The sequence below is a fragment of the Heterocephalus glaber genome, unplaced genomic scaffold, assembly GCF_053883595.1.
Source record: "Heterocephalus glaber isolate CG9 unplaced genomic scaffold, H.glaber_assembly_v1.0 deba00001504, whole genome shotgun sequence".
Taxonomy (NCBI): domain Eukaryota; kingdom Metazoa; phylum Chordata; class Mammalia; order Rodentia; family Bathyergidae; genus Heterocephalus; species Heterocephalus glaber.
In genome coordinates, this window is record NW_028258324.1 from 69,246,632 (window position 1) to 69,274,307 (window position 27,676).

The 27,676-nt window shown below is 52.0% G+C and overlaps 2 protein-coding genes across 11 annotated transcripts in view; one reads left to right on the forward strand and one right to left on the reverse strand.

Annotated features, from left to right (window-relative positions):
• Igf2bp2 (insulin like growth factor 2 mRNA binding protein 2) overlaps positions 1 to 12,856 on the forward strand; it is a 147,594-nt gene extending 134,738 nt beyond the window's left edge. For 8 of the 9 annotated variants that reach the window (XM_087186733.1, XM_087186737.1, XM_087186734.1 and 5 more), the window contains 6 exons: positions 3,121 to 3,189; positions 3,681 to 3,797; positions 7,840 to 7,914; positions 8,786 to 8,917; positions 10,168 to 10,281; positions 11,093 to 12,856. In XM_087186733.1, the coding sequence (XP_087042859.1) occupies positions 3,121 to 3,189; positions 3,681 to 3,797; positions 7,840 to 7,914; positions 8,786 to 8,917; positions 10,168 to 10,281; positions 11,093 to 11,185 (600 nt within the window). In that variant the 3' untranslated portion in view covers positions 11,186 to 12,856. Of the gene's footprint in view, positions 1 to 3,120; positions 3,190 to 3,680; positions 3,798 to 3,923; positions 4,108 to 7,839; positions 7,915 to 8,785; positions 8,918 to 10,167; positions 10,282 to 11,092 lie in introns of those variants that run through there. The other variant, XM_087186741.1, reaches the window with a different exon arrangement.
• A 6,793-nt stretch (positions 12,857 to 19,649) lies between these two features.
• The window catches only part of Senp2 (SUMO specific peptidase 2), a 32,013-nt gene continuing 23,986 nt past the window's right edge, over positions 19,650 to 27,676 (reverse strand). The window contains exons 15-18 of one of the 2 annotated variants that reach the window (XR_002393891.2): positions 26,738 to 26,859; positions 24,754 to 24,838; positions 22,494 to 22,589; positions 19,650 to 20,875 (exon numbers count right to left, since the gene is read on the reverse strand). Coding sequence is in view for 1 of the 2 variants with exons in the window: in XM_087186732.1 (XP_087042858.1) it covers positions 20,813 to 20,875; positions 22,494 to 22,589; positions 24,754 to 24,838 (244 nt within the window). In the remaining variant the exon portion in view is untranslated. The remainder of the gene's footprint in view (positions 20,876 to 22,493; positions 22,590 to 24,753; positions 24,839 to 26,737; positions 26,860 to 27,676) is intronic. The other variant, XM_087186732.1, reaches the window with a different exon arrangement.

A 27,676-nucleotide genomic window follows, 5' to 3' on the forward strand; every position in this document is an offset into this window, starting at 1 on the left:
CTCCCTGGTGGTCTTTTCTGGTACCAGCCTGTTCATGTTTCACTGCAGCACTGTCCTCTTGAATCTCTCTAGGAAATGAAAGCAGAACTTTCTGAAAAGCTCTCCCTCCTGAATTAATTCATGGAGGTGGTTTGTTTGCTTTGCTGCACCTCCCTCCCATCTTTGATGCAGCTGGTTCTTCACATACATGTCCAGTGAGCTTGACTCGCCCATTCATTACTTAAGCAAACCCAGCAGCCTCAGGTCTCTGTCACAGCCTGCTCCAAGGCCTCCCTCATCCTTGAGTTTGAGTGCCCCAGTGTTTGCAGTGTCAGGCGGTGCAGTTAAGCTCCTGGGCAGCAGGCTCAGGCACAGAGACCTACCTGTCTTCAGATGTTGCTTTGTCTTGGTGAGCTTACCAGTTTCCAGCTCCTGCCGGCTCCCTTTGGTTGTCCTCAGAGAGCTTACTGAGGAGGCTACGCGGCTACCATGGACAGAGACACTTGGACAGTCTTGAGTAGCACAGTGCGCCTCCGAATTGATGTCCCCACAGCCACTCTCTGGCCAGGTCTTCTCCCTTCCCCAGGCCTGAGTTCCTGAGGGATTCATCTGCCAGCGTAGAATTCCTAAGCCTGGTCCTTGCTCTCTCCCCACCCGCTTCCCTTCTCTCTCCCCACCCCCATTTCCGCCTGCTTCCAAGCAGCACCTGAACCATGGATCAGCTGCTCTCACACTTAGCTCAGGTGCTGCACTTCTCCCGGGGAAACAGGCCTAGCTGGTGGTAACTGCTCTGAATTGTCACAAATGTGTTTGATGCATCTTCCTCCGCCTGTTCCCCAGCACAGTCAAAGCCGGAGGGGGAGCAGAAGCAGAGAGCCTCAGGTGGAGAGCTGGAAATGAGCTGTGGGTGGTGATAGGGTTGGTGGGGTGGGTCACACACTGCTTTCTCCCACCCGCTGCCCTAAAGCTCTTCACACCTCGGTGATAAAGCAGCTTCTCCCACATACAGTGCTGGGACAGTGAGTCCAACTGCCACTGTTGGGTTGGCATTCCCTGGGCCCCAGGTCAGGTGACTGCAGCCTGCCTCCTTCAGGACTTTGGCAGGTTAGTATTTCCGGTCCTCAGGAAGCATGTCCGCCAGCCCCTGTCCTGGCTCTGGGTCTCCCTTCGCGTAGGCTCCAACTCCATCTCCAGTTCCTCAGGCCTCAGCCTCTCAGCTGCCGCTGTGCTTCTCTGAAGTTATCTTTTGTTTCTGCTTCCTGTGAGCCGTAAATCCTCTGGTGGCAGTCTCTGTCCTAATAACTGTGTCCTCAGCACCTGGGGCAGTGCCTCCCACACACTAGGGACTCAAGTAGCTGTTGAATGAATGAACATTTGAGTGAATGTAAGATGTAGATGTCATTATAATCCATATGTGGGTAAGATGGAAGGGTTTACTGAATCATCCAACTTGCAGAGCTGGCAGTTCAGACCCAGATCTTCTAACTCCAAAACCAACATGTGTCCAAAAGGCTAATGACGAGGCCTCTGCTAGAAGCCAGCTGATTGCTGGCATCAGGATTCCTTCTTTACAACAAAAAAAGGTGTTTGCCCTCTCATCCTTTTTCGTTAAGCTCTCCTTACCCCCAGTGGTGGTCTAAATGTGATCATGTCCATGTTAGGATTCGGGCCCAGGGTAGGAGCCATGCTGTGGCTTCTCTGTCCTCGGTCCCGCACAGGCTTTAGAAGGGCAGGCAAGGCACAGTTGAAGGTATCTTTCTGCTGTGAGAGCATAGGCACTGTGCTTCGGGCAAGGGGAGGGCAGAAGCGCCCTTTCCCCAGGACAGAGCTTTGAGCAGAAAGGCTGCAGGACTTGGATGGGGACCTTTCAGTGAAGAGTCTGGAGCCCATGAGCTTCCCAGGGGGTCCGCAAGAAAGGCAAGACCCGGGCCAGGGATTTAGCTCAGTGGCTCCACCTGTCTTGCAAGAGCAAGGTCCCGAGTTCGATCCCTGGTACCAAAAAAAAAAAGAGAAAAGAAAGGCAAGCCCCACAGACAAACCTCTTCACCTGCCTGGCAAACTCGAGGTTGCCCTGAAACCGCCGGTCTGTGGCACCCTCTTGTGGTCATGAGGGAACCCTGCAGCCTTTTCCCAAATCACAGCGGGGCAGGCCCTAGAGCCCTCATGGCCCCAGGTTCTTGTCTCTGCCTTCTCTCTGCACCTTCCAAAAGAGGAACCATTCTACCTTGTCCCTAAGGAAATTAGATAAACTTTATGACCTGGAGCTGAGTCCCAGAATCCCAGCGTCGTCTATGTCTGACTCTGTTGGAACCAGCTTCCTGGGGTGCCGTTATGCAGCCGGGGTGCCATAGTGCCCAGAGCTGATGGCTCCTTTCCTCTGACAGTAACGTCAGTGTCACACGGCCTTGGGTAAAGCAGTTAACTAGACTTTGCAGGCCCTGGCCAGTGTCCTGCCCATGGGAACATATATAATCAGACATTCCTGTCTGGCGGTACAATTGGGAGGATTAAAAGAACTTATGAATATATATATATATATATATAGTATGTCTTAGTACCTGGTACACAGTAGGTGTTCAATTAAAGACCAGCTACTCTCTATGAACTTTGATTTTCCGCGGTAGCTCTTATTTTCTTTGGTCCATATCTACCCTCCTGTATGCTGCTTCCCTCTTTCCATGTTCACATACAATGTGTTCATTCATTCTCTTCCCCTCTTTCTCGGTCTCTTTCAATTTCTCCCATCTGTCCACCCCTCTTGCGAGTCTCAGGGAGCTAAGTGCTCTGTCCTCCCACTGCTGGCGCTGAATAGCTCTTCGATGTTATCCCAGGACTCTCTGTTCCCTGTAGTCTGTGACTCAGAATTCCCAGGAAATAGAAGCCTTTCTACCCCAAGGCAGGGCAGAGCTGTGTTGGGTACGCACGGATGTGTGTAAGTGTATGATCACTCTGGTACCAAGTTCCTAGGAAGCCTAAAGCATGACCTGGCTTAGAAATGGTGAATGCTCAGCCCAGGTTACTGTGATCAAGTGACGTCTTGCCAAGTTTTCAGCAATCCAAGTGGGAGAAAGGGAGGAGAAATCAGACACAGAGGGATGAGTGTGAGGAGACTCACGGGCCAGCTGCTTTGTTCTGCTGCAGACACACTCCGGATACTTCTCCAGCCTGTACCCCCACCACCAGTTCAGCCCGTTCCCGCATCATCACTCGGTAAGTGCCCCTCACTTCTGCCACAGACCTCTGGAGCCAGGACCGCTGGCAGCCTCACCCACAGGGTCCCAGGACGGGTGGCTGGCTGTCTCTGGGAGGTCGTCACGCTCCCCAGTCAGGGCAGGGCCAGTTGCCTAATGCAGACTGGATTCCTGGCTTTGCCCAGGCCGGGCAGCTTTCCCTTTCCCCTGATGGCGTTAAATTTCGTGGGTAAAGACAGAAGAAAATGCTTGTGGGATTTGTATGTTACAGGCAGCTGTTCCCCTCCCACATGTTCATCCGGGTCTTGAGAGGAGCCCGCTTGGACGGCAGGGCTCCAGCCCGGGCGCAGGCTCACTTGGGCTGTGCCCGCAGAAGGACGCCCGAGCCATCTTGACGGCTCCTTGCATAGCACGGCCTCCCCGTCGGGCTCCTAGGACGTCCTGGGTACAGCTGGGGCCTGAGAGGTGGCCCGGTGGTGATGACGTCGTCTGTCCCACTTGCCTCTCCAGTACCCAGAGCAAGAGATCGTGAATCTCTTCATCCCAACCCAGGCCGTGGGCGCCATCATCGGGAAGAAGGGGGCGCACATCAAACAGCTGGCTCGGTTTGCCGGGGCTTCCATCAAGGTACGGCTGCCCTGTCAGCCACTGTCCGTGTCCCTCCCTCCTTCCGCCAGTCCCAGGCAGCTCCGACCACATCCGGACCGTTCCCATCTTCTCCCATCTTCCTCTACTTCTTCCTTTTCTGTTCAGCTGACAACTGAATTAGAAAACGTGGGAGCAGCGACCCAGCCAGGACCTCTTTGGACTGTTTGCCCCCCCTCTCAAGATCCAGCAAGGACAAGTTGGGGGCTGTTGAGGGGCTCCAGGGGTGCCGGCTTTAGGTGCTTTCGTTAGTCTGCGCCTCAGCAGCCACTGAACTATGAGGAAATGATTTGAATGCAAAACTCTTGGTACTGGGGCTCAAACTCGGGGCCTTGCGCTTGTGAGGCAGGCGGCGAAACCACTGAGCTAAATCCCCATTGAATGCAAAACTCATGAAAAGCGATGATAAAATCGTGGGTAAACCAAAGCCAGTGGGCAGGGAGAAGCCGCTGGGTGTGCGGGCCGCGTCCTGCCCGCTCCAGCGCCGGTGTGCACCCTCCGAGCAGGGAGCCGCGGCTTGGCCAACGGGACCCCGGCAGCATGCTGAGCACCGCCCAGCCTCAGGAAACACTTTGGGAAACAGAGTTTCCGTTGTTATGAAAAATAATTTGCTACCAGGAGACAACCTGGAATTCCGAACAAGAAGTCTCATGCATGACTTGGAGAGAAAGAATGCTTTCTACTCTGCCCAAGAAGAGCTGGAATTTCTCCCCCAGCAAGTGTGCTGGAGAAGGGAAAAAAACCCAAAACGTTCTGAGTTGTGCAGAATCAGGATCACAGTGAGGCAGTGAAGCAATGTTGTCCTGAGACATGGTTTCCCTCTGAGGGCTCATTTATCTCCCCCCTCTCCCCCGAGTTACAGCCCAGAGGAGAGCCTGAAGTGTGGGAGACGTTTGGGGCTGCCGGGGAGGGGGGGGGGCTCTGTACCTGGTGGGCTACGGGTGGGCCCCTGGCCGAGGTGCTGACAGGTGGGCGCCTGTCGGTCCCCGCTGTGGGACGGCAAATGTGAGGACACGGCCAGCTCCGCCAGGGCCCTGCGCGCTCACTGCAGTCTGAGGCACCGGCAGGACGAGCTGGTTTCAGCTGCAGGGATCGGAGGGGTCACCTCAGCAGCTCCCCTCTGCTCAGCCGAGAAGCCGGACACGGCAGAAGGACAAGGTCGGGACCCCGAGGGTTCGCATTGCTTCTGGATATAAAGGCCACCAAGAGAGCGAGCACCTGCTGGGGCCCGCGCAGCCCTGACGCCGCGGACTGCGGCCGTGAACGGGGCTCGGGGTCCTGGTGCCTCCTGCAAGGCCCCGCGCCGAAGGGAGTGGGGTCAGGGTTTGCCCAGGTTCTCCGCACTCCAGAGCCTGCTGCTCTCAGAGCCGCTCCCATCAAGGCCTTTCGGAAGATGCAGTGAGAGCGCAGTGTCCCGGCGTCACCGTAGCGTGTCACTCCGGTGTGCCGGCGGGGTCGCTAGGTGGCGCCACTGTGCTGCTGACGGCTGGTGGAGACTCGCGCACGTCAGTCAGCGTGGGTGACTGCTTTACGCTGGGCCCACGCCCTCCTTCCTCAGCCGTGCCTCGCTGTGCGGCCTTGGAAAGGAGGGAAGAAAACGGAATCCTGAGTATTTGTGAAATACACTACTGAGAAGCCTCGTTTTTTGCTGGGTCTCCGTCATCTTGGCAGTCGGACGTCCAGGATGCTGGGTCTCTGCTTTGCTGGCCTTCGGGGGCCGTAACGAGGGGCGCGCTGGGGGCAGCGGGGCTCGGAGAGCTCTGCCCTGGCCCGAGGGAGCAGGGTGCAGCCAGCTGTGCCTGGATCTGGGGCTCTCACGGGATGCGGGGTTGGGTTCCCGTCGCCCACCTTTCCTGCCAGCCGAGGTCAGCAGGCTTCCGAATGCCTCACGAAACTCGGTGGACAATGTGAACCGGGGCCTGCCCGTTCCTGAGCCTTACCACCCCCGCCTGCTCCTTGGGCTTGGGTCCCCTTGTGTCCCTGGGTCCCACGGACACTGTGGCCCTAAGTGAGGCCCTTGTTCCGGTCCCTGGGACGCCGTCCTCTGCTGCAGGAGCTCACGCCCTGGGAGAGGGGCAGGGGCTCCTTTCCGAATCCAGGCAGAGTGGCGTGAGTCCCTGGGAAGTGGACAGCGACAGCAGGAATGGGTCACCCTGACTCTCAGATCAGCCCTCCTGCCCCTGGCGGGGGGGGGGGGGGTGGAGCCAGGACCGTCCTGGCCATGGCCCAGTCTGCCGAGTGCCCCGAGATAAGCCCTGGGCCCGCTGAGCCCAGTCCAAGGCCACTGCCTGGGAACGGCTGCCCAAGGTGGAGGGCGGACCCTGAGGAGCTGAGCGTCACCTGTACTCACATTCATTCATCCTGTGCCTCGGTGCATGGTCGCCGGGCCAGGGAGCCCTGCAGAGCAGGACCTGGGTCAGTCCCTTTCCCCTGAGAGCCGGGGCGCTGAGCCCGCCCACGAGCCTGCCTTCCAGTGCTGCTGCCAGGAGGACAGCAGAGCTGTGAGGAGACAGCTTCTGGCTTCCGGCTTCCGGCTTCCGGAGAGGCCGAGGCTGGGACGCCACCGCATGGGTGGGGAATCCCAGTTCTTTGCCAACAGAGCTCCTTTCTCAGGGCTCAGTCCCAGGAACAGAGCCTTCCCTGCGCCACTGGTTGGTTTTTCCTTTGGAACCCTGTAAATAACCATGTTTCCTTTTCATATTTGCTCTTAGAAGCTGAGAAGTGAAGCTGGGCATAGTAATGCACATCTGTCATCCCAGAACTCTGGGAGGCTGAGGCAGGAGGATCCCAAGTTCAAGCCCAGTTTGTCTCAAAATAGACTGGGAAGTAGCTCAGTGCAGAGGTCCTGGACTCAGTCTCAGTACTGCATAAACAGACAAGAACACCTGGGCCGGGAGTGGAGCTCAACAGTGCAGCGTCTGCCTGGCAAGCCCAAGTCCCTGAGTTTGATCCCTGGTGCCAAAAAAACACACAAAATTTTAGAAGTGACTCTGCGGCCCCACCGAGGCACCTTGTGAAGTGCAGTTTGTGTACGTGGTTCATCCTTACCTTCCTAAAGGCCTGGCGTGCTTCTAACTCATTTTACTTTTAATTAAGTTTAATTTTCCTACAATTTGCTAATTGGGTTTCAGTTTTTGCTTTTGTTTCAATGTTGTATTTCTTTTTTTTTTTTTTTGGTACCGGGGATCGAATTCTGTTCCTTGCGCTTGCAAGGCAGGCTGCGGAACCACTGAGCTAAATCCCCGGCCCAGTGTTGTATTTCTTGCTGCATTGCCAGGCTGGTCTCGGACTCCTGGGCTCAATATCGTCATCCTCCTGTCTCAGCCTCCCAAGTGCACCGCTGCACTCGGCTGTATTTTTTTTTAATTAAATCTTTTTGGAATAAGACAATGCGTTTTTAAAAAGGCAACAACAACCTCTAACAAAAAATACTTGCTGGAAAAAAGTGCTTGCTGAGTCTTGTTCACGTTACAAGAGCTCAGACAGAGTCAGGAGGAGGTGTTGAGCTCGCCAGCTCCATCCTGCCCCTGCACACTTCCCAGGGGGATAGAGGGGATGCAGGGAGGGGTCGCAGAACCCTGGGATCCTCCCCCTTCTCGGGGCTGCTGGACTCGGCTTCCTGTGCCCGGAGGAGCCAAACCTCCCTGACCTGCTCAGCTCCCTTCTCGCTGAGAGAACCTGGCCAGCCTCAGGGTGGTACCTTGTGGACCCACCCTTCCTTCCTGAGGGCCCTTGCCCATTGTGGGGTTGGCAGAGTCCAGACTCCTGTTCCTGCAGCTCCCGACTTCCCGTTCCTCCCGGGGCTTGGCTTGGGGAAAGGAGGCTGGTCCCACCTGCACTCGGGGCAGGGGTGACAATGCCTCACTCTGCCTGGGTGGCTGAGACCCAAATGGAATGGCCCGGGGTGGTACAAAGCAGGTACAAAGGCCTGGCACCCGAATGCCCTGGAGGTGGGCGTGCAGGGCGCCCACTCAGACAAGCACGAGGGGCTATGCCAGCATCATCTCTTTCCTGTGACCCGCAGATTGCCCCGGCCGAAGGCCCAGACGTCAGCGAGCGGATGGTCATCATCACCGGGCCACCTGAAGCCCAGTTCAAGGTCAGTGCTGGGGCCACCTCAGAGGCACAGGCAGGCTGTCTTCGGGGGCCCCAGCACCCCACTGGGGCCACCCTGGCTCCTGCCCTCCTGAGGCTGCAATCCCTCACCTGTGAGCTGTGGGCATTAACATGGGATGCACAGGAAAAGCCGGGGCTTTAGAAGCATGGTTTTGTTTCATCTTTTTGCCTTTTCTCCTCCTCTAACAAAATTATAAATGAGTTTTTTAAACGTCAGAAACACGTATTAATGTATAAACACACACCCCTTTTAATTAAAAACTTGAAAATTAGATTTAAAGGATAAAGTGAATGCATAAGGAACCATTCAAACACCAGCCTTCGCTGCGCATAGCGGTGCAGGCCTGTAACCTTGGCACGCTTGGAGGCTGAAGCAGGGGGGTCACAGATGTGGCCTAGCTGAGTGACTTAGTGAGGCCTGGAGGGAGCACAGCAGAGAGGCGGCCTGGGTCCAGTCCCCAGTGCTGCCAGAACACCCACTTCCTCTCACAAATGGGCAGAAGGTGCTCTGTGCTCACGGTGTAATAGCTCAGCCCCAAAAGGAGGGGATGTTGTAAGTTAAGAGCAGCCCCTCAGGGTACTGGCCTTGTGACTGAGTGTGAGAAGCTGTCTCAGGGCACTTGGGGTTCAGCCCCAGGGCTCCGCATCCCACCTGGGCTCTGGAGGCCTCCATTCTGACAGCCGGGCCGCACTGCTGTGGCCGGAGGAGCTCAGAGGCGCTGGGCAAACGGGCAGCCCGACACCCATGGGGTTGTGTGTGAGCTGAGCCGAGCCAGGCGCTTCCCTGTGTGTGGCGGGGTGGGGACTGGTGCTTCCGTCCCGAGACCCTGGTCCCGTCTCATTGTGTTCTCCAGGCCCAGGGGCGGATCTTCGGGAAACTGAAAGAAGAAAACTTCTTTAACCCTAAAGAAGAGGTAAAGCTGGAAGCCCACATCCGAGTGCCCTCTTCCACTGCTGGCCGGGTGATTGGCAAAGGCGGCAAAACCGTAAGTGGGCGCCGGCTCACTCTGTGTCCCGCTTGGACGCCCGGCTCTCGTCCTGTTGGTGTGCTCCCCGCCTCAGACTGACAAACTGGGCCCTGCTGGTGTCGGAGTCACAGGAGCCCGAGGTCCGGCGGTCAGCATCGCCTGGAATGTCGGGCCGGGTTCCCGGTGCCCGGCCAGCACCAGACCCCAGGCTTCAGGTCCACACACGGGGAGCCAGGCCTCACAGGCTGCTCCCACGCTTAGACACCTGCTGGGCAGACCCTGCTCAGCAGCGGTGCACGGCCCAGGAAGGAGGTGGTCTCTTAAACGACTCCACGCTCTGAGACCGAGGGTGGCAGTCATGCAGTGTAACGTGTGAAAAGGGCTGGTGCTGGCATGCAGCTCAGCGGCAGAGCGTGCGCTTTGTGTGTACCAGGCCCTGTGTTCAAGCCCGAGCACCGCCAAAGGGAAAGAGGGAACGTGCAGGGTGGTGACCGAGGCCTAGGGCAGACACCGAGTGGGCACACGGTCCGGCACTGGCGGTGGGCAGGACTCGGGTGTTGGGATCTGGAGTCCTGAGGGAGAGTGTGAGTGTGAGTGTGGTGTGTGAGTGTGAGTGTGGTGTGTGTGTGCTGTTGTATAAAGAGATTTCAGAGGATGAAAACCGAGTTCTGGATACAATGAGTCACCTTCACTCAGGAACACAGCTGTAGGGATGCAGGGGACACCCCAGGGCGCTGGGCTCCTGGCGGAGCTGCCGGGTAGCAGGCAGAAGCAGGCAGAAGCAAGTGCTCATCAGCAGAGGAGCAGCCTCTGAGGCCTGTTGGGGCATCCTAGAACCAGACACGGAGAGTCTGGTACCCCACTTCCCTCCGCTCTCCTCTGTGCTCACCGTGCCCTGCCGTGAGCCAGCGCCAGGCCAGGGCCAGAGGCGGGGTGGCCGCTTGGGAAGTGGGTGAGGCCAGTGTGGGAGATGCCTGGGGTGGGGCACTGGTGTGGGCGGGCTTCCCAGAGGAGGCCGCCAGGGTGGGTGGGGTGGGGGGCAGAAGCACCCCAGAGTGTGTCGGGGCCTGGTCACCTCGACCAGGGGACAGCTGGGACTGCTGGGAGTGAGTGCGGAGGACTGAGCCCCTGCCCTCTTGTCACCAAGCCCCTCCCCAGGGCCAGACCCACTGGGGCCAGGGTGGCCCGGAGTCAGATGCAGGAAAGGAGTGGTCTCTGCCTCCCCAAGCCCTGCCTTGATGGCGCCCACCGCCTCCTTGCCCGTGCAGGTGAACGAGCTGCAGAACCTGACCAGCGCGGAAGTCATCGTGCCTCGTGACCAAACACCCGATGAGAACGAGGAAGTGATCGTCAGAATTATCGGGCATTTCTTTGCTAGCCAGGTAGCATGCCCATCTCTTTCCACTTCTCCCCTAAGCTGTTCGTGGCCTCCTGGGCCACACGCGTGTGCATGGGCGTGCGCACACACACCCCAGAGCCCTCTTCCCTGCTGGCTGGGCGGGGACTGTGTTTGCGGGGCACTCTGTCCTGTTCCTTCTCTCCGCTGCTGTCCTGCTGCGCCCAGGCCCGAGGTCTCACAGCCCTGCCCTCGCTGCCCAGGCCCAGCGGTGGCCACGTGGTGCCAAGACCTCACCGTGACAAGCGACAAGCTCAGCGTGCATCTCGGGGGACCCTAGTTCCCCACTTTGCTCTCTCCTCCCGGTCACCACCTCAGGGGCCCCACAGGGCCGCTCCCATCTCCTGCGGCCATTCCGGAGCAGGAGAGGGTTCTGTCCGATCCTCTCTCCCCAGGCTCTGCTGGACGCAGTCCTTGTCCCTGGCCGGCGGATACCAGGCTCTGCTCCCCTGTGGCCCACGAGGGGAGGCCCTGGCGGCCGTGTGCACAGCCCCTCTCCCTGCAGCGTGGAGCAGGGTCCTGCCCTGTCCTGGCACCGGGCCACAGTGGGGACCCTGAGCTGTGTGGCCCCTGCAGGGCCCGCCACTGCGGCCTCTGCTCTGCTCCGCCCTGCCCTGCCCTGCCCTGCCCTGCCCTGTTCATCCTCTGGGAGGGGGCAGCTGCTGGGTCCTGCTGCTGCCCTCTGCCCAGTGACGGAGTGGGAAGGAAGGGACCCCTGCTGCTCCCTGGTGGGGGCCGGGGAGGTGACGTGTGTGTCTGCGCCCCCTTCCCATCTGCCCCTCTCTGCCTTGCTGCAGACTGCACAGCGCAAGATCAGGGAAATCGTACAGCAGGTGAAGCAGCAGGAGCAGAAGTACCCTCAGGGAGTCGCCTCGCAGCGCAGCAAGTGAGGCCGCCCCAGGCACCAGCAAACGCGGATGAATGTAGCCCTCCCAACACCGGACCGTCTGACCAAACACAGCCAGCAGCTCGGGAGCAAACCAAAGACCACCCTGAGGAGCGAGAAGTCTGTGGAGGCCCCCGGGGCCGCACGCCGAGAATCGCGGGCAGCGGAGGGGCACGGGGAGGCTGGGGTCCCTGGATCCGCTGGCCGCCCACCCGCCTCTGCAGGCTTCGCAGTCGCCACTCCCATCACTCCCCACCACTCGGATGGATCCCCTGTCCACGACGCTATCCCTTTGAGTTGAACTAACATAGGTGAACGTGTTCCAAGCAAAGCAAAATTCACCCCCTTTTCTTTTTTGTGGAAAATTGTCTCTGTACATGTGTGTACATATTAGAAGGGGAAAGATGTTAAGATATGTGGCCTGTGGGTTACACAGGGTGCCTGCAGCATTAATATATTTTAGAAATAATATATCAAATAACTAACTCCAATTTTTACTCAATAATTAATTTTGTTTTCTTTTTGAACAGAAAGCAGGCTTTTCTAGACTTTGAAGAATAAAGTCTTTGGGAGGTCTAATGGTGTAGAAAGGAACTTTGAGGCCACCCACAAAATTCACCCCGAGGGGATTCCCGGCCGAGGACACTCGCAGCAGTTCTGGACCCCTGTGTCTGTCAACAGAAGGGATACCGTCCGCGGAGGGCCTGGCCCTCCCCACCTGTCTAGCTCACACACAGTTCTTTCGGCTTTCACAGGTTTTAAACTGGTTTTTTGCATACTGCTATATAATTCTGTCTCTCTCTGTTTCTCTCCCCCACCCCGCTCCATCCCCTGTACCTACGCACCCCCAGGCAAAGCAGTGCTCTGAGTATCATATCACACAGAAGGAACAAACGCGAAACACACAAACCAGCCTCAGCTTACACTTGGTTACTCAAGAGAACAAGAGTCAGTGGTACTTGTCCTAGCATTTTGGAAGAGGAAAACAGGAACCCATCAAAGCAACCAGCCAACCCAACCAAGAGAAATTCCATGAAGAAAGAATGTATTTTGTCATTTTACATTTTGGTGTCTAAGCCATCAACATTCAGTGAAATGATTTCTTTTTTTTTTTTTTTTTTTTAAAATGGAGGAAAATAATTTACACAAGGTTGTTGGCCCAGGGCGTTAAAATTTACAGATTTTTTTTTTAAACAAAAACACAAAAAAAAGCTACCTCAGGTGTTTTTTACCTCAGCACCTTGCTCTTGTATTTCCCTTAGAGATTTTGTAAAACTGATAGTTGGAGCATTTTTTTATTTTTTTAATAAAAATGAGTTGGAAAAAAAAATAAGATATCAACTGCCAGCCTGGAGAAGGTGACTCCAAGTGTGCGACCGCCGTTTTGAATTGTCTTCCGCTAGCCGAGAGCCTGTATGGCCTTCTTTTGGACAAACCTTGAAAATGTTTATTAAAAAAAGACAAAAACAGAGAGAGAATTGGAGATGTCCTGAATTCCAATAGGGTACATGCCATTAGGGCTTTTTGCGCGAAAGGATGAACATGTACTGGTTTATGTGAACAAGCCATTTTACCACCAGACTGCAATGCCAGTTTCCTCTACTGCAAACAGTGTTCTGTGGCAAAGAAAAAAGGAAAAAATTTCAGAAAAAAAATATATATCCAGCTAACATGATCCTGGTGTCTCGGCGTCTTACTTTCTGAGTGAGCACGGCCGCATCCTGGTGTCAGCAGTCACAGCCCTGGGGACTTGGGCAGCCTCCTGGAGCTCCTGGGACTTAGTCACGGGGTTACTGGGGAGACGCTGATCTAGGTCCGCGCCCCCAGACCGGCTGTGTCACCCGGGCCTGGTTGGAAAGATTATCGAGGTGCGCCATCACTTGTGGGTGCGGCACAGGGTCTCTGCTTCCCAACGCTCTCGGGGTCCTTCCCGCGCTGGGGACCCAAGGACAGCCGGGTGGGCGTGTGTCTGCCTAGTTCTCCCGTTAGACAACGTCACGCCTGGCCAGGGTGAGAGGCGCCTGCTGACTCGGAAAGGGGTGCTGTACCTCGACCCTCCTGACGGGCTGTGAAGGGTGGGACAGAGCGAAGCCGCTGCATTACCAGCTCGCTCAGACTTGGGTTCCCCATCGGCGGCTGCCCAGAGCCCGCGAGGTCTTGGGACCGGGAGCTGATACTTAGCCAGGACCACTTGGCCCTAGGAGTTTGAGGCCCACCGGGCCAGCGTAGCAAGGTCCTGTCTCAAAAAACGAGCTGATACTTCCCTGTCGGAGTGCTCAGTCAGGCTCCGAGGGTCACGTGATCTGAACCCCGTTGCCCCCTAAATCACTGGAAAGGCGATTTTCTCATTTCTCATCTCGTCCAGTTTCGTGGCACGTAGATGCCCAGCAGCAGCACCCCGCCGTCAGCCGCTGCTTGCTTGCTTGCTTGGTGTGGATGTGGACAGGGCCTCATGGCCCCGCGTGTGCCTTCGTGTCTCCTGCCCCACCCGGGACCAGGCCCACTGCCCGCTAGAGGCGGGAAAGACCGAGAGACCGTGCTGAGCCCCCGAGAGGCCCAGGGCTCCTGGCAGCCGGTTGGGACTGAAGTGGTGCCCTGGGCAGGGGTCCATGTCACCGAGCGGAGAGACAGCACAGCTTTGGAGGAGGGCTCGGTGGGGGCTCCCAGAGGGGACCCCGGGGACGGGACCTTCCCCAAATGGACCCTGGGCTCCCCCCGGAAGTTTTCGCTCCCTGGCCTTTATTTTGATGGCAGAATTTCTAGTTTAGCTCCTAAAGTGCCCATGTCCAAAACACTTGTCTGTGAACCTGTGCAAGAAAAGGAGGAGGTGCCGAGCTGGGGCCCAGCTGCCCTGGTGCGCAGCGCTCAGAAACCGTTCTGGGCCTGCGGGAGTGGAAGGCGGTCGGCACCGACCTGGGCAAAGACCGCAGCCACTTCCCGGCCGAGCCGCGAAGGGGAGCGGCGTGTCCGCTGCGGTGCTGGCAGGCACCCCCAGGGCCGCTGACACCTGCCCGCCACGCGGGACCGGGGGCCTTTGCTTGTGCCAAGTTCTTCACGGTAAATCTCAGGTAGAGGAAGGTTACCTATGCTGCTAGCTATTCGACCCAGCAGCCCCACCGCGAGGAACCTAAAATGTGTTAACAAAAAAAGGAAGTAGTACATTAGGCACGTGGGTCACAGCTGCATTTACAACAGAAAAGAAGGCCCATTGCGAAGGGACTGTCACAGTCATAGCTCCTGGAACTAGGGCTTCTTACCACACAGACGAGCTCAAGACCAACGGGAAGAGCGTTTCTTCTCTATAAGGGAACATTAGCAGGTGCCAACGTCACCTACTCAGGGAGAGAAAGTGGGGTGACACAGTAGAACTTGCAAATATACCTTATTTTGCTCTTGGACCAAATCCTGAAACACTTGTAAACAAACAAATCCAACTATGGTGTCCTCAGGAAAAGTTAAAATAGTATTCTCACTGTGAATCTCCAGCAGAATGAAGTCTAAAAATTTTAAATTCACTGCAAATAAATCATAAATTGCATTTAGGAGTTATACTGGTATTGATATTTTGAAAGAAAATAGTGAAATGCTTACTGAATAAAAGAGATTAAAGAAACATAAGGCCAAGTGAGTTGGTGCACACCTGTAATCCCAGCTACTCAGGAGGCTGAGCTAGGAGAATCGAAAGTTTGAGTCAGATTGGACAAGAACAAGACCCTGTCTCAAAATTATAGAGCCTGAGAGGAAATTCAGGGCCCCTGGCTCAATCCTCAGTACAGAGAGAGAGAAAGAGACAGAGACAGAGGCACAGAGAGACAGAGATAGAGACACAAACCCAAAGGCAACATGCAGATTTTATTTGGATCCTGTATTAACTTTCTGAGAGTACTACTGACAAATTGGTACAAACTTGACAGCCTAAACCAATAGAACTGTATTTTCTCAGTTCTGGAAGCTGAAATCTGAAACCAGGTTGCTGACAGAGCTGATTCCCTCCCAGGCTCCCTGGCAGACCCTGGCCCTGGCCCTTGGCTAGCTCTGAATCCGGCTTTTCTATTACCAAGCACTTCCGGGACCCCAGCGGGCAGCAGTTGGGCACCAGAGCCCTGGCTCCCGGCATGTGCAAGGCCCTGGGTTCAATCCCCAGCACCTCAACAGGAATATCCTTCTCATGTAAGATGTGCAATTGTGTGGAGGCTCAGATGCACGATCCAAGATCAATGCTATTCTGAAGATCTTGAAGCCAATGACACTTGTGTCATGTAAGATGGTATTTCATATTCACTCTTTGTTGTGTAATACAGGTCCTAGGGGTTAAGTTGTGGACATAGCTTTTTGGGTGGCCAACATTCAGCCCACGACATACCCTGATTCCACAAATAAAGTTTTGGGGGGCAGTGCTGGGAATGGAACCCAGGGCTTTCCACAAGCCAGGCAGATCCTCCACCACTCACCTCTGTCTCTGGCCCTTTTGAAGATTTTATTTTTCGACAGTCTCACTAAGTAGCCCAGGCTAGCCTCGAAGTTGATCCTGCCTCAGCCTCCTGAGTAGCTGGATTCCAGGCATGTGCCACCATACCGATCCTAACTATTTTCTTTAATGATCAGGTAAGTGTTGATATAAACTGGACATCTTAGTAAATTCTTATAGCTAGATGTGAAATGATGTTTTGTTTTTTTTTTGGTACCGGGGATCGAACTTGGGTCGAAACCACTGAGCTAAATCCCCGGCCCAACCTTTTTTTTTTTTAAGTTGCTAGTCAGGGAGACATTCTGAAGCATTTAGGTAGAATAACATGTCTGACATCAGGGCTTTGCTTTAAAATATTCCAGAGCTGACTGTGCCACATGAAAAAAAAGAGAAAGATGGGCCGGGGATTTAGCTCAGTGGTTTTGCCACCTGCTGCATAAGCGCAAGGATCTGAGTTTGATCCCTGGTACCAAAAAAAAAAAAAAAAAGAAAAGAAAAAAAGAGAAAGATGAGTCAAGACTACCCACATTTTAACTGCTGGAAGGGGAACTGACTACAGCAAGGTTCATTTTGGTATTTCCTCTATTTTCCTATTCATCTTAATTCCCAGGACAGTCTTTTGTGAAGTAATTGAAAAAAAGATAAAATTATCCACTCAAATGAGAAAGTAAATCCCTCAGAATGAACTGAAGGCCTACACACAGAAAACATAAAACTTAAATTCATCAGGATATAAATCCTGTGTGGAAAATAAAAAAGTAAGATACCAGTGGATGTTTTTTCTTGATTAAAAAAAAAAAAAGTAACACTTCACCACAAATTTGAATTCTAAGAGCTTGAAAGAAGAGAAGCCAGACATGCAGGATGGTGTGTCCAGCAATACTGAGCAAACATCGTGGCCACCGCTGATACTGCTCAGCACGGCATTCGGGGCCGGGATTTAGCTCAGTGGTACGCACCTGCCTCACAAGCACAAGGTCATGAGTTCGATCCCCGGTACCAAAACTAAAATAAAATGAGGCATTCAATTGACCTGAAAATGTCCTCAAGGGAAACAGCGGGGCGGGGCTCTACAGCCCTACAGGGAGAGCAAGGCGCTGCATCTGTTAATGACACCGGGCCGGTGCAGTGTGGGCTCTGGGCGGTACGCACTAAACGTTCGTGCGAAGTCGCTTGCTTTGGGTGGCACGTCTGGAACGCTGTTGCTCTTTCCCTTCTATCAGGACTGCACTCCGATACTTGGAGTACCTCTTACTGATGCAATTAAACTACCAGAGGGGCAGCGTGGTGCTGAGGGACCAGACTTTATGACGCCACGAGCCTAGGAAAGTCCAGGCTGTGCGGGCCGGGGCGGTGGGGCTCCCCAGTGGGGATTTCAAGCACTCTGGGCTGCTGCTTCCAGTGCTTTCCTAGGCGCGTTCCACTAACACTCCCAAAGGTGTCTCCTGGGAAGCACTCGACACCAACTTGAGAAATGCTAGGCTAAGACGTATTAGAAGGGGAGGAACAGTACACATATTGAGCCACAGAACTGTTTTCCATCCTGTGTATGTGCGACAGAACTTCTACCCACATTTTAGCAAGTATTAATGTAAATCCTGAAGAATAAAGATTGGTTATGCCACACCTTTCCGTGAAGGGTCTGAGAGTTTCTGACCTGTTCTAGGTCTGGACTGATCCTCTTAAAAAGCCTCACTCCCCTCCCCTCAGGACCCCTCAAACTATTAGTTTGCATTTTGCTCTTAGGTCACTTGGAGCAGTGCTTTTCAAACTGCATACTGAGGGCTGGGGTGTAGCTCAGTGGGAACACAAGGCTCTGGGTTCTATCCCAGCACTGCAAACAAAAACAAAAACAAAACAAATCCCTGGATATCTATTCATTAGTGAGCACAGAAATCAACTTAGTGGTTTGTGTCGGCTTTTTATTGTTGAGAAAAAAAAAGTACCTGACAGTAACAACTGAAAGGAGGAAAGGTCTATTTTGGCTCATGGTTTCAGTGGGTTCAGTCCATGGTCAGCTGGCTCCAAGGTAGAGACACCATGGTGGGAGGGTGTGGCAGAGGACAGTGCTCACCTTATGGCTGCCAGGAGGCAGAGTGAGGTAGAACTCGGGCTTCCTCTTCCTGCTTTTGTTTCGTCCAGCCCACACCCTACTGATGGTGCTGCCCACATCCAAGGCAGGTCTCCCCATCACTTGCTGTCCCACATGGGAAACATTTTCATAGACACATCCAGAAGTGCGTTTTAATAATTTCCTAGCTGCTTCCCAATCCAATCAAGTTGATAATCAAGACTAACCACACACGGTCACAACCCACATTAAACAAAAAAAGAAGCAAATAAAACTATCAGACTTAATAGTAAGTTGTGTTTTGTGAAATTTTTGTGTGTGCATATATAATCAATCACATAATAGTTGTGTGTGTACTGTACTGATCACAATACCAAATATATTTATTACTGAGTTGCAATAAAAACATGTAAAGTCACTAAAGAGATGAGTTTATTAATAAAGATAAAATCAACGCCTATTCCAATATATCCCCAATCTATCCTTGTATTTAAGTAAATTAAAGTTTAAAAACCAAAGCAATATAGCTAGCTAGAACTCCAACTTACAACGAGCTAAGTGCCACCAGTTTATTTGAAGAACAGATTCTTGGAGTTTTATCTCAAAGAAGCTGTGTAAGGAGAGCTGGCTCCCAGGTAGGTCACAGAAGCCGATGAAGCAGTGTAGCACAACTGCAGGCCTAAGGCTATCATGGGCTTCACCTTCTGTGCACTGCCTATTTGTACTGGACGCTTGCTGCATTTCCAAGGAAACTTCTGCCCTGTCCAGCATGCAGCGTGGGCTCAGCTGCAGCCACCCCAGGGTGCTCAGGGCTCCAGAGGGAAAAGCTCAGAGGTCCCAACAGCCTTCTGTAACTGAGGTAGAATACAGGGCTCCCAAGAACATCTTCCAGATGCCCCAATTTTCTCTTCCACCCCAACGCCACCTCTGGCACAACGTCAAGCATGAAAAAGGTGCTCACCAGCAGTATATTTTTTTAAAAAGTCAATTATTAAAAACAGAGGCTACCTACTAAAAAAGAGTAATGGTTTGTGGCACCTTTTTCAGGGCCCTAAACTACTATAATTTTAAAAAAATGACTGGATTTAATGTTGCTAATTTGCTACTAATAGCTGTTTTTTTAAAACCAGACTACTTTTTCATAAATTGTTGAAATATAAAAATTCTATTACTGCCAGGCATGGTGGTACAGGCTGGTGGTCCCAATATTCTCAGGAGGCTGAGGCAGGAGAACTGCTATTTGAGGCCAACCTGCGCTACAGGAGTTCCCAAGTGGCCCTGACTAGATAGTGCAACCCTTCTCAGGAAAACAAAAGAATCTAACACCCACATGCTTCTGTGCACCAAGGGGGACGGACGTCAGCGTCTAGGGGGCCACGCTTGTGGTGTCTCACCTTGAATTCTGAAGCTGAGGGTCAAGCAGATGCCACTCCAGATCACTGCTCTGCTCGTAGCAATTTCTTGTGTCCTGGAAGACTGAGGAGCGGCTGTGACGAGCCCATGAAAGCCGCTGGGAAGCAGCCCCTCAAACACTGCCTTAGCCCGGCACCGTCTGTGTGGCAGAGCACGAACTACCACAACAGGACTTGGCCGACAGCGAGCAGGCCTCAGCGAAGTCCTGGAGCTCAGGTCACAGGGCAGCCCCCAGGGGAAGCCTTGGGTCCAGCTCGGAGTCCAGGGAGAGGACACGGCTGCGGGAAGGGACCCAGCCCACACTGTGGCCTGAGTGTGTCCCAGGTCTGGCCAGGGCATAGGCACCGCAGGCCCAGGTCGCCGGCCCAAGCCCTCAGCAAGTCTTGGAGTAAACTGGCCGCAGGGAGAGCAGTCACAGGTGACAACCTGCGGCTTCCACTCCTCCTCCCTCAAGACGCGCCGGGAAGGGGCAGAAGGCGAGGAGGGGAGGGCGAGAAATCATCAGCTGGGCTGCGGTTCTGCCAGAGGGCCTTTATTACATCATAAAAGCGACACTAGGCACTAGACCTTGCAAAATAGGTTCTGACCAACTCTAACCTTTCTGAAATTAAAAACGTATAACCACATCGGTAAGGTTGTCAATGAACAAAAAGTTAAATACAAACTTTCATATGCAAAATAGACTATTATAACTGGTGACCTCAGAGCCAAGTACTAAATCTTCCACAGACTTCGGTGGGGGCACTGGGGACAGGGGAGGGGTGTGAATCGTAATGAATACAAAACTTAATTTTAGCTTAATATATAGAAAAAAAATCTTTGAGGAAAAATAGCTTTAAATCGAATAGTATCTTCTCAAATATTTAACAGCTCAGGCCAGCCCTTATGATTCCGAGGTTTACACTCAACCGGATCTGGGACAAAAGTGAAGATTTGGGGTTTATGGTTACTTGGAATCCAGTTTCAAGAGTGAGCCGTGCCACCTGATGAGCACGCCACACTTCTGACCCGCAGAGAGCAGAGCTCCTTGGCCACAGTCGCTTCGCCACAGCACGGCGCCAGCGCAGCCGTGTCGGACTTGCTCCGAGCCAGGCCCCACCATGGGGTTTCTGCCTCGCCCAGAAGCCAGACTCTAACTCCGGGGCGGCAGGTACCGCTCGCTTGGCGTTACTTCTGCCCTCTGCCATCCTGCCCTGCAGCTACCTGTTCCTCCTGACCTTCAGCAGGGAGCAGCAGTTTGATCGACATCCCTCTCAGAAATAAATAGTTCAAGCACATCATTTAGAGTTAACCGTCAGAGGCAATGGAAAATGCCTACTGCCCAATGTTTGCAAACGAGTGAGCAAATGAATACACGTGAACAAATACACGGAAAAAACAATTCATAGCATGAATCCTGCATTTCCCACATTCCCAGGGAAATGGCTCTTTAAAACGAGAAAACATTGAGTAGCGTTTGCTCTTGTGCAGGCTGAACAGTCCGGGGCTCCGAGCAGGCACAGCCTTACAGTCAGGGTCACAAGCAGCCCCTCGCACCCCAAGATGTCTCCACGCACGGCAACAGCTCAGTACCTGTGGGAGAACAGAAGCGGCACAGAGACTTGGTAGCCCAAGATGCTGAGGTATGTGGAGACCGCTGGGAAGGGACCGCCAGTGGCCGGAGCAGGCGGGCAACATTCTCAAAGCAGCTGCTGATGCAGGATTTCCCACACCATCTTCTTCCGGAACAGAGGCATCTGGTGCTGTGAAGAACACATACACGTCACATGCTGCGACGCCCATGTCGCAACCTCTGCATGTCATCATGCACATGAAGTGCAGTGCCTGGGTCCTTTAGGTCAGCCCTGACACTGCTGCCTGTAAGGCATAACCCTTCTAATTCTACCCTACATACCCAAGCACTGTACATGCCAAGGAAAACCGAAGCAGGACCTGGAACTTTACATGGTGACGTGACAACTTCAGAGTGGGAGCATTAGCAAAACTGGAAATGTCGGGCTGGGGATTTAGCTCAGTGGTGCTGTCACCTGCCTTGCAAGCGCAAGGTCCCGAGTTCGACCTCCAGTACCAAAAAAAAAAACCGAACAAACTGGAAATGTCCAAGTGGTGGCACGATAGGCAACTTCTCTACCTACATGTACTTTAAGAACAATCTAAAATGAGTATAATCTGCTTTCATATCAAGAAAGTGGCTGTTTAGAAAAACATCTACCAATTTCTTTCTGCTCTACCGAATGTTGCCAGTTCCGTCCAAAAAGCAGCTTCTCCTCTGAAGTCTGACGTCCCAGAGCTCAGAGAGCAATGGACTCCTTGCTATCAAAGAATGACATGTTTTACTTAACATGTTATTGCGGTAAATGTTGATCACCGCACGGGCCAATCTCCAAAGTAGCAAGACACAGCAGGACGCCACGATTCCTGGCCCTCGGCTGCCCACTCCCCTCTGATGAAGTCAGTTCAAACCCTGAGGTATTCACTTTGTAGCATTATGAATGCGTGGACAACACACTTCACTGCAGCCTGCTAGTGGCTTCTTGGTGTGTGTGGAAGTCTTAACACATGATTCTTAAACTATTTTAAATTGTTCAAAAAATCTGCATATTTATTCTTAGTAAAACTGCTGAGACGAATCAGCAATGAGCAGCTTTATTTTAGAGTAGAATTATATGAATTTAGTGAGGGCTCCTTTCTTTTTTTTTGGTACCAGGTACTGAACTCGGGACCTTGTGCTTGCGAGGCAGGCACCAGAACCACTGAGCTAAATCCCTGGCCCCATTAAGAAAACCAGTGCGGGCTCCTCGTTACTGATGCTGCACCAACACTCAGAACGGGGTCATGCGTCCTGCTACTTGATGCATACACCGTTTGGGAAACGGTGGCTCTGACTGAGGCCTGTTGATGAGACACACTTTTAATGTGGGCTGCCCGTGGTTGTAAAGAGGTTGCGAGTTCACTGTTAGAAATGAAACTTCTCAAGTCTTCCCAACACACCTGGGTTTCCACTCAAACACAGAACCACGGATAACTCAAACTAAACAGAACAGAGAGGAAAAGTGGTATTTCCAGTCCTGTCTTAAGACTCAGGCTCCCACAAGGCCTGCTTCTCCCTCGCAGTCACACACTCTCGCACACTCCTCTGCGTAACACACACGGACCATGGCATTGAGATGTGCCGCACCTGCCTGGTTATTCGAGACCAGGAGGCACCTGAGAGCAGATGCCAGTGAGAGCAGGGATCAGCCCGAGGTGCACCGCAGGGGTCCACAGGATTGAGCTACTGCAATGGGGCCTGGTGTGCACCAGGCACTGGCAATGTGTTGTCTCGTACAGAAGCGAGTGGATGAGGAGGCCTTCACTCACCTGTGTAAATGTGATAGGTTTGTCCCTAGCAATATAGTCCGCATATTTACAAGTAAACATTCCACAATCACTCCCATTTAGCTGTTGAGGAATCTCCTAAAATTACAAAAACAGAAGGGAAGAAGAGGTAAATGTAATATAAATTCCTTACATTTTCTCTAAATATCACTGTGGAAAAAATTACAAAGGTAAATGTTCAATCTGGTATTGCATAAACACACACGCACAAATATAATTAGCTTTACTCTGTGTGGTGTAAAACTACCTGTGACATGGAGTGTGGGACCCACAGAAAATGGCTTTTAGAAGAAAAGAGAAAAGCAAAGTGGGTCCATCTGTCTGCACCCTCTCAGGGGACAGGGAGGGAGGGGATGAGGACTGGGAGGTGGCTCTTGCCCAGCATGTGTGAGGCCCCATGTTCCAGCCCCAGCTTTGCAAAATACAAAAGTGGACCGGGAAGGTGTGTTAACAGGAAGACTAGACGCAATTTCATCAGTAGTTAGAAAATTTGAGAAGGTTAAGTGCGGGCCACTCTAAAACACAATGAACCTCCTCCAACACTGCAGGGGTTGCCACCCGGTGCCAAGCCCAGACCACAGGCCTTGGCCATGGCCTCTACAGTCTCAAGAGCCAGAGAGAAGCCTCAGATCAGCTCTGTCAGTGATGAGCTTGCCTTGGCGCTTGGCCTGTTTGGCGGCAGAGATTCCAAGCCCGCCTGGCCCTAGGCCTGGGCCGCCCGGTGACACACTGGCAGTCACCCATAAGGTACGTAAGAGAGAGGACCAGAGAGGCTGACTCCACCGCTGGGAGACAGTGACGATAACAGCTCAGTGCGTACTCGAAAAAACAGCTGACCGTGCACAACACATATGCTGGAGGCCTTATATTTTCTCCTGAGTCTAGCATCTCTCAGAGTAGATAGAACTATGGGTACCAAGACTATTTTTTATTTATTTACTTTTTTGGTACTGGGGATCGAACTTGGGTCCTTGCATTTTTGAGGCAGGTGGCGGAACCACCGAACCAAATCCCCAGCTCGGAAGACTACTTTTTAAATCGCACTTCCTGTACCAGAACTTGGTGTTCATCTTTACAGACTTTCTTGGGGAGGGGCGCATCTGAGACAAGGTCTCCGTGTGAGGTTCAGCTGGGCTCTCACTCATGGTGACTCACCAGGTCCTGAGCTGGGATGACCAGCAAGTCCCACACCTGGCTCTGTAACAGACTCTCACATTTGTCTTTTGCTCAGGAAGTGTCAAGGCTTAATTTTCAAATGATTCAGTGTGGAAATCACAATGGTTTTGGATGAAGACAGCTGAGCACCCTAGAGGTCAGGACTGGACTGAATTCTCGTGGCTTACTTCAAAGGGAGGCTGGTAGGACTCAAGGCGGGATCACCTTCCAACTATGAACTGAGGCTCAAGTCTTGCAAGATACAAAGCACATTCATAAGCAGCTTGCTTGACTCCTGATGACCATGCCATGGGACCCTACGACCTAAATAAACAAACCCCCAGGTAAATTTTGGACAAGAACTTGCAGCAACCAGGAAGACAAATGGACTTAAATGTTCTGTTTCCCAATTCTCTGAGAGATTCAGTGGCACCAAGCTTGACATGGCTCAGCCATCCTGAGTCATAACCACAACTGCCCAGAGCAACCTGGCCAGAGGACTCCCCCGCATAAATATACAAAACCATGGAGTGGTGCGTGGCGCTTTATGACCAGATCCAGGCACAGCAAGTGCAGAATGTGCCTGAAACCTTTGCTTTTACTATTAGCTTGAGATGAACCAGACCCATTCTGGCCTGGATACTATGACTTTTGTCCTGGCTGCTTTATAAGTACCCTCCTTCTACCCAAATGGTGGGGATGCGCTGAGCCTGTGACACTGGGCCTGCTGGACTCTGTCTTTGCTCTTACTTTGGGACTGAGTCTCATATTCTGGGACTGGGTTTTCCTGAAACAGTGTAATGAACATTTATATTTGCAGCAAGAAGATAAAGGCTAAGAAGGAACCATCTTAGGTGAATTAGTAGCTGGAGCTTTATAAGTAAGTGGTTCTAAGAGCTATATTTTAGGGTGGGGGGATATAGCTCAGTGGCAGACAGCGCGTGTGCTTAGCATGCATGAGGCCCTGAGTTCAATCCCCAGCACCACAAAAGTACAAACCATGTAGACTTGAAGCGAGGGAAGAAGTAGTTAAGTCTAAACAGTACAACGCAACCAAGTTCGGCAAATACACACGGTCATCACTTACGTGCGGCTTCATGCTGTAGCGGGTCCACTCTAACAGATTCAGATCGATGTTTCTTTTGGTCTTGCTTTCGTCCTGTAAATACTGACTAAAGAAAACAACAAAGGATATACCCATGAGACCAAGCATTATGATTACAAAAGACTTTGACGGTTAACCATTCTAAAAACTACACCTACCAGGCTTTCAAAACTCTGACTGCTTTTTGGTTTTTTAAATTTTGGGTTCCTTTTTCTACTAACAAAAACTGTACATGCTTTTCTTAAATAATTACAACATATACTGTGAGGTAAAGAGACAAAGATCCCTGTAAGCCAGGGAGAATGGCACAGGCCTGTAATTCTCTGGAGGCAGAGGCAAGACTGCAAGTTTGAGGCCAGCCTGGGCAACTTTGCGAAACCCAGTCTCAAAAGAAAAAGGCCTGGGGATGTAGCTCTGCGATACTGTCCCTGGGTTCAATCCTCAAACCACACGGAAAAGCAAAACAAACAGAAACCCCAAAGAAAGACCCCTACAAATAACCACTGTAGAAGTAATCACCATCGCCAACTTGCTGTGTTTTCCCTCTAGTTCTCTACCACCATATACACAATTTAAGAACACACATTTTATTCAGTTCAAAAGTAGTTCATTTTACACTTTTTTTTCACTTCAAAACAGATACGAGGGGCTGGGGATTTAGCTCAGTGGTTTCGCCGCCTGCCCTGCAAGTGCAAGGTCCGGAGTTTGATCCCTGGTACCGCAAAAACAAACAAACGAAAAAACAGATATGAAACAAGATAGGTGGCCTGGACTCTTTGAAAAAAAAGAAAAGGCAGGGCTGGGGATTTAGCTCAGTGGTTTCGCCGCCTGCTGAGGAAGTGCAAGGACCCGAGTTTGTTTCCCTGTACCAAAAAGAAAAAAAGAAAAAAAAAAAAACATTGGCATGAAAAAAGGTAAGAAGTCTGTTCTAAAATAAAGGACAGTAAATAAACATTAAGACCTTTTTTTTTTCTTTTTTCTGCACTCAGCTACAATCCTAGCCCTTCTTATTTTTTATTTTGTGACAGGGTCTCACTAATTTGGTAAGTTGCCCAGGCTGGAACCAAACTTTTGCAATCCTCCTGACTCAGCCTCTCTGAGTTCTGAGATTAGAAGTGTGTGATACCATGCCTGGCAAAGACATTTCTGAACTCGACTGGTTCCTGGACTCAGGGGAAAAAAGCTATGAAAGAGAACACAAAAAATCAGAATATGGACCATATATTACATATTGTTATTTTCTTAAGTGTGATAACAACATTGCAGTTATACAGAATTTACTCATTTTTAGGAGACATATTTAAGTGCTAAGTGATTAATGTTACCCACATTTCCAGGTTATCAAATTCAGTACTCATACATCTAGTTCGCCTCTTAGCCACATATGAGGTAAGCCTCTGCTGGACCTGCATTAATTTGTTCTAAAATGTCCCTGAAAAGCTCATCTGCTCAGATGTGGGCCTTTTGGAAAGTGACTGGATCAAGGGCTATTAACCTTATCAACTGATTCTCAAGCGACTGGGGTGCGGCTGGTTGGAGGAAGGAGGTACCGGGTACCCGGAGAGCTCTATTCTTGCCACCAGCCCCTCCTTCTGTCTGCCTCTCTCCCTGCCTCTCCCTGCTTCCGGGCTACCTAAGATAAGGTGAGCAGCCTTCCTCTGCCAAGCCGTCTCTGCCTGGGAGCCAGCCAACCATGGACTGAGACTCCTGGAACTGTGAGCTAAAATGCACCTCTCCTCCTAAGCTGTGTGCATCAGGTCTTTGGTCACAGTGATGGGAAGCCGACAACACACACCAGCAAGCAGACTTTCAATAGAGGCAACAGCACTGCCAGGGATGAAGACTGGTTTTCTCTGGAGGTAAAAATCTCAGTATTCCCGTGCTTGCAGCGCAGGGTAAGAAGAACAAACAGCACACACAGGGCTTCGTGGTGTCTGCGGTTTTGGCATCCACTTGGAACACACACCTGATAGATACAGGAACTACTGGATCTGCAGGAGCTGCCAACAAATCCCACACCTTCATTTAGACACTGCCCTCGGGAGCGGGCACTGTGGTATGCAGCTGTAATCCCAGCTACTTGGGAGGCTGAGAGAGAAGGATCACAAATTTGAGGCTGGCCTGGGCAACTTAGCAAAACCCTAACTCAAAATTAAAGAGAAAAGGGCTGGCCAGGTGTGGTGGCACACACCTGTAATCCCCATACTCAGGAGCCTGAGGCAGGATGATCACTGCAAGTTTGAGGCCACCTTGGGCTACACAGCTCAAGGCCAGCCTGAACAAAAAACAAAACAACAAAAAAAATCCAGAAAAGGCCTGAGGATGTAGGTCTGAGCTACTTGGGTTTAATCCCCAGTATTATCAAAATCAAAACCAAAATTACCTGAGTTCTATGTGGTAAACCCAAGAATCAACAGAAAGCAGACTGGAGTCAGCTTCAGAATTTACAGGACGAATACTCTGCAGCTAATAGTTCATTAGAACATCTAGAGTACAGAGGTGCCTTGGTTCACGACCTTAACTCATTCCCAGTTCTGGAGAAGACGGCCACGGTAGTGTGTTCATCACCCGATGCGAAGTTCACAAACAGAAACAAAATTTGCTGAATGCTTCTGTTCACAAACAGAAGCATTCACTAACCGAGGTATTACTGTAATGTATCAATCCCAAAGAAATATAATTCAAATCATAGGATTCTTTTTGTTTTGTTTTGGTACTGGGGATTGAACTCGGGACCTTGCACTTGAGAGGCAGGTGCCGGAAAAACTGAGCTAAATCCCCGGCCCTCAAATCATAGGATTCTGATAAATTATACTTCACAGGGCACAATGGTCCACACCTGTAATCTCAGCACTCAGGGAGGCTGAGGCAGGAGGATCAACAGTTCAAGCCTAGCCCGGGCAAT